Source organism: Girardinichthys multiradiatus, chromosome 22, assembly GCF_021462225.1.
Source record: "Girardinichthys multiradiatus isolate DD_20200921_A chromosome 22, DD_fGirMul_XY1, whole genome shotgun sequence".
Classification (NCBI taxonomy): domain Eukaryota; kingdom Metazoa; phylum Chordata; class Actinopteri; order Cyprinodontiformes; family Goodeidae; genus Girardinichthys; species Girardinichthys multiradiatus.
In genome coordinates this window covers 20,013,117-20,028,244 of record NC_061814.1, presented here as the reverse complement: position 1 = coordinate 20,028,244, position 15,128 = coordinate 20,013,117, and the positions used below count along the sequence as shown (strand labels likewise).

At 39.4% G+C, this 15,128-nt stretch overlaps 1 protein-coding gene across 8 annotated transcripts in view; it reads left to right on the top strand.

Moving 5' to 3' along the window:
- LOC124858871 (C-terminal-binding protein 2-like) overlaps positions 1–15,128 on the top strand; it is an 87,503-nt gene that overhangs the window by 37,574 nt on the left and 34,801 nt on the right. For 2 of the 8 annotated variants that reach the window (XM_047351160.1, XM_047351158.1), the window contains exon 1: positions 2,905–5,554. The exons of 3 other annotated variants lie outside the window; for them this stretch is intronic. In XM_047351160.1, coding sequence (XP_047207116.1) covers positions 3,160–5,554 — 2,395 coding nt within the window. In that variant the 5' untranslated portion in view covers positions 2,905–3,159. Of the gene's footprint in view, positions 1–2,894; positions 5,555–15,128 lie in introns of those variants that run through there. 3 more of the 8 variants (XM_047351162.1, XM_047351163.1, XM_047351161.1) reach the window with 3 other exon arrangements.

Here is a 15,128-nt window from a genome sequence, read left to right as displayed (position 1 = left end):
CTCATCAGCTATGAAGTATTATAATGACATGTGACCTTCTTGGATCAGGAAAGAGAGAGAAGGGCATATGGCAACATAGCCGATGCAAAGGAACAGCTACAGAAAAAATTTTGGTTTAACCCAACATACATGTTTACTATTTAGAAAAATAATAGCTGCACTGTCAATGACTTGCATTTAGAGTCCATTTTGTCTCCATAGAGGAGCTTTCAGAGGCAAATATTCTAACTGGGTTCACAAAAGCAGCAGCTATGTGCATACTGTTAAATGTGCATTGCAGTTTATCTGAATGTATCATTCTCTGCAGCCGTATAGGTATTATGATCTAATTTTCAGTTAGCACCCCCTGCCACATGCTCATGCATACGTTAGTGTGTTTACCATTCAAACCGTGTCTTTGCTACGTGACTCGTTTCACTAGAGGAGACAGTTGTTTTTATTTCTGCTGAAGGCCAGCGTTCGCTTTGAGTTAGCGTGTGAGTTTTATTCATGTATGGGCCAAGGCTTTAGTGAGGGATTACAAATGCAAATGAAAAGGGATGTAAATGAAGGACCGCAGCCATTGCAGTCTTTGCGTGCCAGAAGACGAGCAGAACAGGGTCAAAAGGCTGCGAGGCTGAAACTATTTTTTTTTTAAATCAGCTTGTTTTGTATAACAACTTGGAGTCAATAATGTTATAATAAGTGTGAACTTTATAAAAAGCGAAAGCATCTGCACACATCTACGTGCGTGCACATATAGTGTACAAAAGTATTTATAACCCTTGAACATTTGTCACAATTCAAGCACAAAAACCTATGTATTTTGTTAGGCTATGTGGTAAAATAGGTAGAAAAAAGATAAATGCTTTTCAGGATTGGTTCAAAATAAATTTGAAAAGTGTCTTACTGTTATATTCAGCTACCTTTGACCTGGTATTATCAGAATTGGTCATACAAAAATGGAAAGAGTAAAATTCAACACAGCCAGGAGGTCCATGGTAACTCTGGAGGAGCTGCGGGGATCCAAAGCTTAGGTGGCAGATTCTGTTGGTAGGACAACTGTAACAAAATGAAAAAACGGCAAAGGAGTATGAACAGACATTTTGTGTTGCCATCACTAAATTTAAGCTCGACAGTAAAACTCTACCTGCCTAACTGAATAAAACAAATAAAAAAAAATTGTCTTTTAGCCTTAACTGTGCTTCCAAGTTTTACTTTGATCTTTGTGATGCTTTACTTTTATTGTTTTCATATTTAAATATCTTTTTTCACATCAAGTAGGGTAATAGTTTCTCCCTCGCAACCGGAAAAGAATCCATCATCTGCATCTTTTCTCTGTGATCTTGCAAGAAAAAGAACCCGACAGAACAGAATAGACAGCTTCTTCTCTGATCTCTTCCTATAATTATTATGTAACATTGATTAAACAAGATATTTGTGCCAGCAACACACTTGCTTTTAAATTTCACAGGGTTGTAGCAGGATTTTTAAGATTTTCATTCTATTTAATTCCAAAGAAATGTGGCGATTGCGTTTTTCAGGTCAAAATACGAGTCATCTATATGGCCACATCAAGAAATGTGACTAAATTTGGATGGAAATGGACACGTCATATTTTGTTTACATGCATTAATACACAAGAGGCCAAAAAGGATAAGCTTCCATTCAGGATGTAAGGTAACTTACCTCCTGTTGGCTACATGCAAATCTATGGGTCATCAAAAACCTTAAATAAAATCATTATATGGAGAGAGTTAGCCTTCTGTTTCTTGTTCTTGTCAGCAAGCAAAGGTTTTTAAAAAGCAATGGTAGTTTGGATTAAATGCTGCTGCATAAAGACCCATCCCCCACTTTACAAACATATGCACACACCCCCCAGTGTTTTACTTTTTATATCAAGGGGACAAATCCAGATTACTGAGTCTCTTTAAGGGAGCGAGATCAGAAGAGATTTGCTTAAAATTGGGGGGTGGGGGCGGGGTATTTCAGCAAAATGAGGATTTATAAAGTTAAATTATAAATATTCATATAGAGTTGAAATAACTGCAAGTTCTGGATTTGATGTTTTCTCATCCACTCAACAGAGCAGACAACTCTAGCGTTGGAGGGAAAATTGGTTGTTTACAATATTCTCCATTCTCAGATTTTTAGGATTTTTGATGCCCTTCAGTCGCTTTATAGACAGCAGGTCTGAGTAATCCCAAATCAAGGACAGCAAAGCAGTAACAGAGGGCATCAGGGACATTTCAGAGCACATTGGGCAGCAGTTGCGTGGTGACTCTGCGGAAAGCATTGGACCTGAGGGATTAGTGTCCAATCAGACTGGATTTGATGTTTACTGACAGCACATGGGACTTGGCTAAGCGGACTGTATTTCATTTGTTTTCAATGAAATCACGCACCTTGCCCAGCCTCCCCTCCCTGCGCTGGGAATCAGACGGATCTGATACCTGTTGATAGCAACACATCGTCAGCAACTTCAGGTAGGTGACAGGAGGAAGAGGGAGATGATGGATTTTAGAAGTAGCATCAAAATCACTGCCATCATCATCACCATCACCAGATTTCCTATCTGGTTCAGGTGACGTCACAGAAGGAAGTGGAATTAACAAGGCTTTACTCAGCTGTAATCCTCCATAGCAATCGGCAGAGCGAGTAAAATGTCCCACTCAGGGAAGAGATAAACCGTACTGGATTAGTACAAGCCCCAGCCCAGCCCAGCCCAACCCATAACTCAGCCTATCCTCTTTGTTTCCTTCTTTTTTTTTTTGACCTACTAACAAATATGCAGTGGCTATCTCAAGCTTGCACCCTGTGATCGGTTCTTCCATGGAATAATTCAGCTACCTCTACAATGTTTGTGTGGTTTTGTGTGATATGGGTGGTTTTGTGTGTGGTGTCCTCTTTCCTCTTGCACAACAAGGCAGCATGACCAGGGATTAATTATTCAAGGACTGCCAACTAAAGGGGGAGTCATCTGATAGCTGGGACTTATAACAAGCGGGTATCAGGTGAAACAGTGCACTTTGTTAGGTGTTTTTTTTTTTTTTTGTGCTTGCTTTATGCTTTAGTTGTACCTTTGATGCTGTATGTGAAGAATTGAACTTTTAAATACTTCCAAGAGGTTTTTATCGCATTTTGGTTTTATCTGTTTTTTTAGTTATTTGCTTTTTGCCAATGCTTGTGCCAAACAAACAATTGGGTCTTGGACGATCCCACAGCTGGGACACATTAGGGGGGAATGAGGGTCAGTGGGAGAGGCAGTGTGAGAGTGTGTACGACCAGCAAGCGAGAGTAGCAGGCCGACGGAACTCCCTGTCCTACGGGGAGGGAGGAGGGTGGTACGAGGCTCCACCGGGGGTGCATCCCCCTGACCTGGATTTGAAACGTGCTTCATATTCCCACCAAGACTCTTCCTACGGACAGGTTTACACAGAGCGGCAAGACCTACGCGGACTCAGGAAGAGCTCTGTGCCTGACATAAACCACTACGAACGGGTACCAATGGCTCACCGCGGATCCATTCCACATCAAGATTACTACTCTCATGACCCAGCCATGACTCCTCGGCCACCTGAGGGCCTTTACAGGTCAGAGCACCAGCCTCCTCACCCTCATCAACTCAGCAGGTCGGGCTCCCATTTTGGAATGGCTCCTGGGGCTCGTGCTGTGTGGGACCAAGGTCAGCCAAGCAGAACTGGACCTCAAGCTCCTTCATCACCTCTGCCTCAGCCACCACCTCGAACAGCCCATGAGTTAAGTCGGACTTACAGAGAACCTGGGGCTGTAACTGTTGCCAAGATTATACAAGACGGCCAACAACGCTTACCTTCCAGAGACCCACCTCCTGCTCACTATGGTATGGATCATCCATCACCTCGGTATGCCAGTGAACCTCCCCCTATGACTGCGCAGTCGGTCTATACAGATGTTGATGGACGCCCATTGGATTCACAGCAGCAAGTTGCCACCTGTCTCGTAGTTGATCCAGCTACTCAAGGTATGATGAGGCAAGAGTCTGCATCGCCTTACACCATCCAACAACAGCAGCAGTTTCAACAGCAACAATTGCAACAGCAACAACTTCAGCAGCAACAATTGCAACAGCAACAACTTCAGCAGCAACAGCTGCAACAACAACAATTACAACAGCAACAACTACATCAACAACTCCAACAGCATCAATTACAACACCAGCAACTTCAGCAGCAACAATTGCAACAACAGCAACTTCAACATCAACAATTGCAACAACAGCAACTACAACAGCAGCCAATTCAACAACAGCAGTTACAGCACCAGCCGCTTCAACACCAGCCTGTACAGCAGCAGCTTCAACAAGAACCATTGCAGCAGCATCTGCAACAGCAACAGCCGCTTCCACCTCCACCCACCATGCCAATGTCTGATCCTAACCTTGTTCTGTCTTCTCCACTTCCAGCTCCACCTGCTCAAATGCAAACTGCAGCGGTTGTCACAGCTGTACCTGCACCTGTTCAGGCTGCCCCTACTCCAGCCCCTCCTCCTCCAGCTTCCCCACTTCCTGCTCCACCTTCTGTGCCTCCCACATCTGTCCCACAGACACCTTTGCCTGTGGACCCCAAGAAGACAGTGGATCCAGAATTCCTTTCCTTGCTGCGAAATGAAGGTCTCTCAGAGAGCACCATTTCTTCACTCATCCAGCAGGGCTTTGACTCTAGTAGCTTGTTAGCTGTTATGGAGGAAAACGATGTCCGCACTGTCGCGCCCAACCTTGGCCAAGCTCGTGTGCTGTCTCGTCTGCTTCATAACTGCAAACGACCCATTGAAGCTACTCCAGCCCCCTCCCGGCCTCAAACGCCCATGCGAGGTCGCTCTAATAGCTTCAGCCATCGTTCAGACATCTACCACCAACAACATCACCACCATCCACCAAACTTTTCTCAGGCTTTGGCTGTGGATTCTCAACTAATGCCCCCACCAACCCCTGGGGTCATGCCAACCATTTCCCCAAGGATAGGAGAAGTAATAAGTCGGAGGCCAAGCAGTGCACCCTCTCAAAACCTCCTTGAAGCCGCAGGGGGCTACCCAAGCCAACCACCTCGTTCCCCTGGGGCATACACCGGAGCCCTTATGCCTGTCCACTCAAGACCAATGTCTGCCTATTCCGCTGGGGTAACAATGCCTGGGGTGCCTATGCCAGGTATGCAGATAATACCACAGCAGATGTCTGGGTCAATGCCTGCCCTACCAGGATCCATTCATTCTATCCCAGGTATGCCACAGCACATGCCTGTATCGTTGCCGGCATTACAGCAGCCTCCCCAGCAAGTACCAAAGGCATACTCCACCAATTACACAGTCCCCATGGAGCTGATGAAAAGGGACAGGAATTTACTGCCATTGTCCCCCATGCATAGCCCTCACCCAAGCCCTCAGCTGACACGTAAGGGTGGAGGTCCTGCAACAGACAATGCCCTGGTCCCTGTGGGAGCTCCTGTTCAAGGCCAAAGTGGGCTGACCGCTAACCAGAAGTTAAGCCGACGCACGGGTCCTCCTGTCATTGTTTCCACCATGGCATCTCCTGACACAAGTAAATATTTTCTTAATACCTATTTCATGGAAATACCTTGGTTTTTTTTTATAGATATGCTGTAGCTTTTACTTGGTTCATTCACAGATTTAATAGGTAGAAGATTTATTTTTCCTAAAGACCCTATTTTCTACAATGATCAGTATTTAACAACATGTCATAGAGCTGTTATTGCATTTGAGAGCTCCAGTAATGAAGTATTGGTAAACAATATACAAAGCAGTCACAAAATGCTCAAGACACCAACTTGAGTGTTAGATTGCAATTACATGTCCAAATCTATTTTCATCTGCTGACTTGATGAATCATTTATATGTAAAAAAAAAGAATGTTTGTTTGATCCCAGATCAGGGCTGAAGTCCATTTAGCTGAGTGTGATAAATGGCAAGGTATGTGTGACACTTGGGTATAAAAAACACTTTGTGAATGTCAATTAGGGGTTTTTCTTGTAATGTGTAATCTTCCTGGACGGTTCAACCACTTTCTTGCTGTCCTGTGTCGGTGCTCACTCTATCAATCATAGATAATGGTTGTGTCTTTTTTAACTTTATCAAAATGGGTTTTATATTAATATCGATTTGGAATAATCTTTACACACCTTCACAATCCCTTTTATGTCCTATTTTTGTTTTCTGCATACATGTTGATACTAAAATGAAATCTATCTTTGTCACCATCTTATCTGTTTGAGAGCCATAGTTTGTTTCATACTGTCTGCAAGATGCTATTTAGAGTCTAATGAGTGATCTAATGCTTATGCTTTATCAGAATGAGAAACAGGTCTATTAAACAAAAGCAAAAGTGGCGTTGATAGGACACAGCATAAAGTATTTGGGGGACACAGCTGTCAGCGTACTTTCTGGTACATTTTAGATGTACGACTGTCCTCAGTTCATGTTTCAGTGTCAGTTGCTGCATTCATGTGTGAACAGCTCGCATTAAGATCCCTCTGACTGGGAAACGCAGATATGATGTTCTGATGTGTTAATCATTTAGGAACAGATGATGTGCATTTGTTAAAACTGTTTGATTACAGTGTTTAGGAACTGTTTTTTTCCACCTCCATATTTTACAGACGTAATGTATTTCATGCCTATGAAAGCAGTTGGAGCAAACCACAAGTGCAAGGAAGTAATTTTATCCTGTGGATCTCTAACAGCGTTGCTCTTGTTTTTTGCACTGTAACTGTAGCTTTTACTAATAAGGTTCTGTCCTCTGCATTGTGCCATCTCCATAGAGCCCCCCACCCAAGCACCTGTTCTTCTCAAAGCAGTTGTCTGTTTTACTGTGAAAATAAGAATGCCTTATAACAAAAATCTTTTAAAGCCAATTGGACAGAGCAACATTTAAGACTCATTTAAAACATTTAAGTGTCCTCACAATCTCCATTGACAAGTAAAAAAAAAAGCTATTTATTTACAGAAAAAGCTCTCCAAACTGACATAGCATTATATAAAAAAGTAATCAACCTCTTGAAAACCACATTCTCTTGACAGCTGTTATCATTGATAAAACAAGGAATTCTGCTTTCTGCAAGGAATATCTGATTAAATAAATAAAGGTAGTGGAGTGAGTCAAAGTCTGTACTAAAATCTGATTGGGGTTCTGTGGCATGACCATAAAGAGGTTATTCATGCACATAAATCCTCTAGTGTGGTTGAATTCAAGCATTTCTGTCAAAAAGAGAAAATGCCTCAAAAAGAGACATTTTCATAGTAACGTAAAAGACTCTTTGCCAATTATCACAAAAGCATAATGGTGGTGGTTGATGTCAAAGGGGGGACCACCAGAAAATAGGTTTAATTTTTCATATTAAAATAATTTTCATATTAAAATAATGAAATTATTTGAAAAGTGATTTGTGTTTCCTCAGGTTATCTTCTCTGATACAAAAATGTTATAGTCTGAAACATTTGACCATGAAAACAAAGTAAAAACAGACGAAATCTGAGGGGGCACATACTATTTTACAGAAGGTTCTCCTTAGTCTGACATTTTAAAATAATAGATTTTAGACATTTTGGACAGTAATTATTGATCTTTCAATTAACACAAGCTCACTGGAGAAGGTGAGAGAGAGGGAGAGAGACTAGCACCATCATCAGACAGATAACATCTGACATCGAATTATCTTTCTGATTGTGTTATTTTCTCTGTGCAGGTGGCAATGAGAAATGGGAGAGGGAGCTTTAATCCCTCAGTTCCTCAATTTCCACTGCTGGCCTAATCCATATATACTCTAATTCAGCCCTGACCAGCTTCAACTTTTAGACAAACTTGAACTAAAAAAAAGCAGATCAAGAAACCAATTATTAGACTGAGGTTGTCAACACCCCTGAGATCTTAAGCCTAGGAGACAGAGGTTTAAAAGGATCCCCATTGCTTTGCTGTCACAACAGGCTGCTGTTCTTGGCTCTCATGGACTCATGTGTTGGAAGCAGGTTTCTTCAAGTGTGCATCGAGCGTCACATTGTTTGTTAGCACACATGCAGTTAGAAGGGGAGACCTTATTTGCATGTGGATGACATTTGTTGCTTTATTAATTTCATCTCCTAATGGAAATGTGTGTGAAGCTGAACTGAAAGCATATTCCTAAATTGTGTGACGCCATGAAACATGGGTTTTGGTGTTAACTATAGACAGATTTGCTTCTGGTTAAAGCATATATGCAGAAAACACTTGATTTTTATCCTGTTTTTCAGCTTTGTTCCCATTTTTACACTTAAAAGGATTAATATAATTAATTCATATTTTATATATATTAATTTAGAAGCTATAATACAGTATGTGTTTTTAAATTAACTGTTTATGGCAGAAAACATCACTAATTTTGTGAGATATCCATATTAATTATAGAGAATTGAGCAGCTACAGATCTATGGGTATACTGTCCTTTGAATTAATAGTCTGTGTGAACACAGATGGCCTGCATGCGCCCAACCCAAATTTATTGTGCTCAGTGATTTACCCTGGAGAAGGAATAGCTGCTCCAACCAGGACTTCCCTTCCCCCACTTTAGCATAATATAACCATGGGACTGGACAACATTATATTGGAACAAAAGTAGCATTACAATATTTTGTTTTTCTCTAGTATATGTCATATAGAGCAAATGGCTCCATATGACAGTGAATTATTAAGGGTGTCCTAATGCATGGGTAGCAAAAATAGTTAATTCAATTCAATTCAAAAATACAATTAAATGTTGTTGTAGCTCATTATGAAGGTTTCTTCAAAGATGTTGTAGATGCTGATGGCTGTGGGCAGGAAGGATCTCCTGTAGTGCTCCGTCTTACAGCAGATCTGAAGAAGCCTCTGACTGAAGACACTGTTGTTGTAGGACAGTCTCATGAAGAGGATGCTCAGGGTTCTCCATAATGGCATTAATGGCATTTTAGGACTAGATGCAAAACACCAAGAGTGTTCCTTTATTACTTTTTTAGAAATAAGGTTATTTTAAGGCTCATAGCATAATTTTTGTCATTATTGGAGCACCTTGTCAAACAACATAGGTGCATGTTTTGTTTAAGGTTGTGCTGCCACATCTTGGCTGTTTCTTTTTGCAAACAAAACTTTCCTTTAACTTCCAGTTGCCCTGTCCAAACCAAGCATAATTTGTCTCAGAATTAATCAGGCACAAAAGTTGTAGCATGATCCGCTTTTGTTAACTTTCCCTGCATGACATCAAGTGTCAACAGTGAGGCTCTCATGTGCTGTTCTACTTTATGGCTTCACCTTTTTAACATCCTCCCCTGCAGAAGGGCCCAGCTCCCGTTTGTTGGACGGCTCGAGGGAAGCCCAGGTCAGTTCTGCTCTGCGTGACACACTAGCCGTCTTCTTTCCTTTGGCTTAGTGTGATGGTGACCGTGGATTGGGACGTATTAATTCTCGATATTGCAGATAATGTATTTGCAGGGTCCAGTGTTAAACCAAATGCAGGGAAGGAGGGCTAAAGGCAACAGGAGCGTGAAGGGCCAGCGAAAGAGAGAGAGACACAGTCATGCAGCTGAAAGATGATGATTGCTGGCTCATATGGGGGGGAGTTGTCAGTTTTCACTCAACGAGGTTAGCTCTCAAATCTCACATGTGAGACAAGTGGCAAACACTGGCCTTAATTTGGACTGACATTAAAAGGTTGTTTTTGTTATATTGTGGTCCCTCTGTACTTTGCAGAAAGTGGTTGTTGTTTTTTAGTAACCTTCTTTTCAGAGCAAACAGAGGGGTAGGAATAAGTTGTTCTTATTTACAGTACTACTTAGTGCATAAATAATAGTAAAGTGTTGGTTGAAAACAAAATGGCTCTTAGTACCGGCTCTTTGAAGTAACAGGAGCCAGCTCCTGATTGGCAGACGTTTTTTTCTCCAGTTCTCTCTCTCTCACTTTTTTTCTCTTCAAACCGCAAATAATTGGTCAATATGTGTGTCGTCATCTTAGTCTGTACTAGCAGAGGGGTGGAGGGTTGGTTACAAATAATGGGGTCTGTTTTACATGGCTGCTAGTGTTCAGTGTTAATGTAAATGAGAGTTGGTGGTGTCATGTTTTCTGAAACACTGGGTTCGCACTGAAAATTTGATTCTCTGTCGCGTCTTGTCTCGCTGCCTTTTAAATTAATACTTCATTTTGTCGGTGTATTTAAAATTATTGTAGGCAATAAATTAATTTAAGCAACAAAAGACTTAAGAGCCATTCTGGAGACAAACGTGCCGAACCAATAGGAGCAGTTCTATAAAAGGAGCCACAGTTCCCATCACTTACAAATAACAAACATATGTTGTACTTGCATGCTTGATATTTTGCTTTTGGTGACGACAGTTCACTTTAAACTCGTGTTCTCAATGATCCCCACCACAATTCTTCAAAATTCTTAGTTTTTATTTATAATATAACACTTCTTCAAAAGCTAACAGCCATCTTTTCTGTTGTACTTCTATGCAGCGATCAGATTTCAGGATTTTGCAGCTTACACGACTTATACAACAAGCTGTTTTCTTCAGCATGTCTTTTTTTGCCTGAAAACCTTTATCATGGATGCATTTTATGTCTTTAACACACTTCCGTTGAGAAGCAGGCTTGGTGTGAATTTCCTCCCAAATCATGTTGCAAACCTGTGCTAAAAGAAGCATGCATATCTGTCTAACGTTTTGCTCCAGCTTGATTGAGGATGCTGAATCTATCTGTTGGTCTGACTTATGAGTGAATATAAATTTCCTTTTTTTTTTTTTTGATCATCTTAGGGGGTTATTATTTTTAATATATGCACTATTTATGCATAAAATGACAAGTAGTGTTTACATTTTAAAGAGGCATATTGACATATTTCTTGCAGTTCAAACAAATCTAATTAATGTACAAAACAATATTAAGTAAAATAAATATATAGGCCTTCCCATTTATGGACACCTCTGGCAGTGACCCCTTAAAATGAATTCCTTATTTATTGCATGAGTTCAATCTCACCTTAAATAACATTAGAAAATCCCAACTTTATTGAAGTACAATTGTTCGATTTTATGAGTATTATTATTATCATTAGTAGTAGTACAACAACAACTATTTAAACATATGACTTAGTAATTTCATTTAATATATACTTAACTTTCTTATATTGATCAGAGAGTCAAGGAATGTCAGTAAACAATAAGTTACTTATCTTCTTTATGGGATGTAAATATGACAGATGGCAATTAATTTTAGGTCCTCTTCAAAATAAGAAAGACATAAGAACATGCCATTCAAGTAATGCTGATGTGTGTTGAGTGTCATAAGTCAGAAAAATGCAATAAGAAAATCATCTAAAACCACCCATATCTACTAACTTATCATGTAATAAAGAAATGCAGAACACCTCAGTGTCCCAAAGAAGGCTGGACTAAGACCCGAGTTTATCTGGCCATCATTGAGGAAAATGACAGAAAGAAAGTACAACCTCAAAAGCTCACTGCCAGAGTCTTAGCTTGAGATGCAACTTCTGTAAAATCCGTATTTATTTTAAAGATTTTAAACACCTTCAGTAAAAGTGGAGGGTGCTGTAAAAACTAGGGTCTGCTCAGGACTCAACCTGATGACAGCTGCTTTGTTTCAAGCGCTTTAACTGCATGTTACAGCAAAGAAAAGCTGGCTAATCTCTGTCATTTCCTGTCACATCTGGATTTATTTTGTGCATAATGTCAGCAGTGTTCAGTCATGGTGAGAAAATGGAAGGTTGGACAAACTGCAAACTGCATTCAGAGTTCCAATCCATATGGATCAAGCTGCTTTATGAATGGTACAAGGATGTTATAAACCCAGAAAGCACTTCTGCTAACAGCTGGGAGTGACTAACTAACATCTGTTTAAGTCCAGCCTTTAGTTGGATTAGATGTATGGATTAGATGCATCATTCTGATATGCATGCAGTTGTAGAAATGTTGTATTTTCAGAAACATTTAAGTATGTGGAACAAAATGCGGAGTGAAAAGATAGAAACCTTAATGATAACTTTGACAGTTTTCTACAACTATTAATTCATGAAGATGCTTGCCTTTCCCTCTTGCACTTTTCTTTGTTAATGTGCAGAAGAGCTTTAAAGTGAGATTAGTTTGGCTAAAATAAGAGTGTTAGCTAGAGTCAGACAGCTAGATGTCTCACAGCTTTGCTGTTAACTTTGCAGCCCTAAACTATTAATGCCTCTGAATGGTTTCTGTTGCATTTTTCTCCAACATAGGATTCCGCCTGCTGTTCTGGATCTTTATGTTTAGGCCTTTGGTCTTATGGCCTAGGAAACTTGACGATTAGACCAGTTAGACAGTTGAATGTGTTAGCAGACACTTAATGTGGATCACTCAGATGTTTAGATAGGATACATAAAATGTTTCAGCTGAAGAAAGTTAGTTTCAATCATTCTTTCAAATTAAAACCAATTTATTTTTTGTAAAGATTTGTTTAGAATTTTTTCAGTGCACATATGGTATGTTTTAGTATACCCTGACATTTCCCAAATACACATAGTGGATGCTTCTTCTATTTTGGGAGAGAGATACTGATTCCTGTCATGTTTACATACATTTTGAGTAACTGACATTCACAAAAAATTAATATTCATTATATTCATTCAGCCTTCCTGCTGCAATTCTATTAGCCACAATCAGGCCGTATATGGGCCTTATCTGGATTATTGATATTATTTTCCATATATGATATTGAATAAATATTTTTAATGTTTTTTATTTACACCTTATATGAAATTAATACACCCTGGTTGCATAAGAGTTTGTTGAGGGAATGATGGACGCAGTGAATAAAAGCTACTGAAAAGAAGTATTTACATTTTAAGGTCTCTTCCATCCCGTTTAATGTGATCAGCTTCTCTTACTGTTTTCGAGGAAAAAGATAATTTGAGAAGAATGTTTCCAAAAAAACTCTGTCAGATCAGCACATTCATTCCTGATTGTGGCTGTGGCCTAAAGAGCTTGTCAGCAGGAGACAGATATAGGATGAGTGATTTGTACAGGGAAAGTGAACTAAAACCAAGCAAACCATGCAGCACTGAGCATGATGCTTGAGATTAAAAGGATGTGGAGATTAAATTTGTTGTTTTGTATTTATTAAATTGTTGTTATGGAAAACAAGGGAAAAACAAGGATGGTCCCATGGGATATTTAATGCAACGATCTACATATCAGCCATACAAAATGTCTGCATGGTTACAACCAAAAAGAAAAAATCCTAAAATACAGCAGAACGTTGGTGAATCATAAATTTAAATAAAATCTGTGGTAAAATAACCCCCAGTAGGCCAGTTTTTAATTGATGTTGATAAATGTAAATGAACAGGTGTTTGCTAATTAATAAAAGTCTCCCATTGTTTTATCAATTTTGAGGCTTTTTCTTAGTTTAGCTCTTTCGTACATTTTTTAAAGACAAATTGTGAATGAAATTTGAAATTAAAACCAACCATAAAGTTTAGAACATGGCTTTGAAGTAATTAGTCATTTTTTTAATTTTAGGATTTCCCCTTAATGTGTTTGAGTTTTGTTAGAAGTGTAGCCTCTACACGAGCTACAGTTGGCATCGTAACAGACAAAGTGACGACAACATGAAAACTGTAGTTTAAAACGTTGTCTTAGTGAGAATCATGAGTGGCGCTCTGTTAGTTTTCACACCAGGAGTTTGTGGTTTTAGAAAAATAACACCAGTGTTACTTTTCAAACCGGCAATGCACAGCAACAGATAGGGGAGGAGCAGCAATGCTTAAGGAAACTCAAGTCAGTTCCTCACTTTGTCTGGTCTGTCACTGAAAGGACTTTACAGCATAACAAGGTGAGGATATATGTTGATCCTGTTTATTGTTCTATGAATGTTGGGGAGTGAAGTAGGAGATGGCAACTGGTTAGCATCTTCATACTTACAAATCTATTAAACCTATATATGATACACACTATATGTGATATGAAAGGAAATAGAATCTCAGAAGACAAATTGAATCCTGGGAGCAACAACTAGGCATGAGTAATCTTTGTTGGTTCTTCATTCCCTTTTTTTCCTTCTTTCTCTCTTTCACTTCATCCTCTTCCACCTTCAGTAAGCAGGGGAGCGCCCCTGAATTTTTCACTTTGTGAAAATAAAATCTTCATGGCTGTTAAACCTAAGTGAAGAAGACGCAGAGCAGACCACGCTCATGTCTGTGCGCGTCTGTTCAACTAAGCGCTGTGATACTTGATACTTTTACCCGACCCTGTTTTTTAACAAAAGCGAAGGGGAGATTTATTTAGAGGTTTAGATGAATCTCATTTGCACCCACAGAAAATAATATCTATTTCTCAGCAGGCATGTCAGGCATGTTCAGAGAGACAGGGGGCTGCAAATGGCATTGTTTTTCTCACTATTTGGTGCTCAAGCTGGATGATTTGTGTTGTTTTTTATGCAGTTTAGATTGCTAGTATTAGATATTGTGCTTGAACATGCATTGTTCTGCAAAGTAAAAATTATGACAGCTACCTTATGGATTAATAAAGGTTTAGTTTGAGAATGTTTTATCATACTCTCCATTTTTCTAAGCTTGCAAGCACACATGAGCAAGGTTATACAGTATATACCATATTTTTCCTTTTTTAGTTTAGACACATTGTGTGTGATAAGGTTGTTTAAAAAATGTGAGAGGATAAATGTTCATGGTGAAAGGTGTAGCCGCATCCCTTTCAGAAGAATCTGATTGGATCTTCAGACTACACAGAAGGCTCATCTTACTTTTTTTTTTTTTTTACTGGAGATTTTGGTCTCCTGTTTCACACTCTAAATAAATCTCCTCAATGAAGCTGAAATGCTCTACCTACTTCTTATATCCTCTTTGGATTCCTCTTTATTCTTATTTTTTTGTTGTTTTTATATTTTTTGCTTTTATTGGTTTTTACTTTGTAAAGTGACCTTGAGTGCCCTGAAAGGCACCTTAAATAAAATGTATTCCTATTATTATTCTTATTATTATTTTATTATTACCTGAACTTATACTTGTTGATGTACAGCAATATCTAAAGCCTAAATGAATTATTAAAGCAGTTGTGCTATTAGTTTTGTGCAATTTCACTAAGTCAAAGCA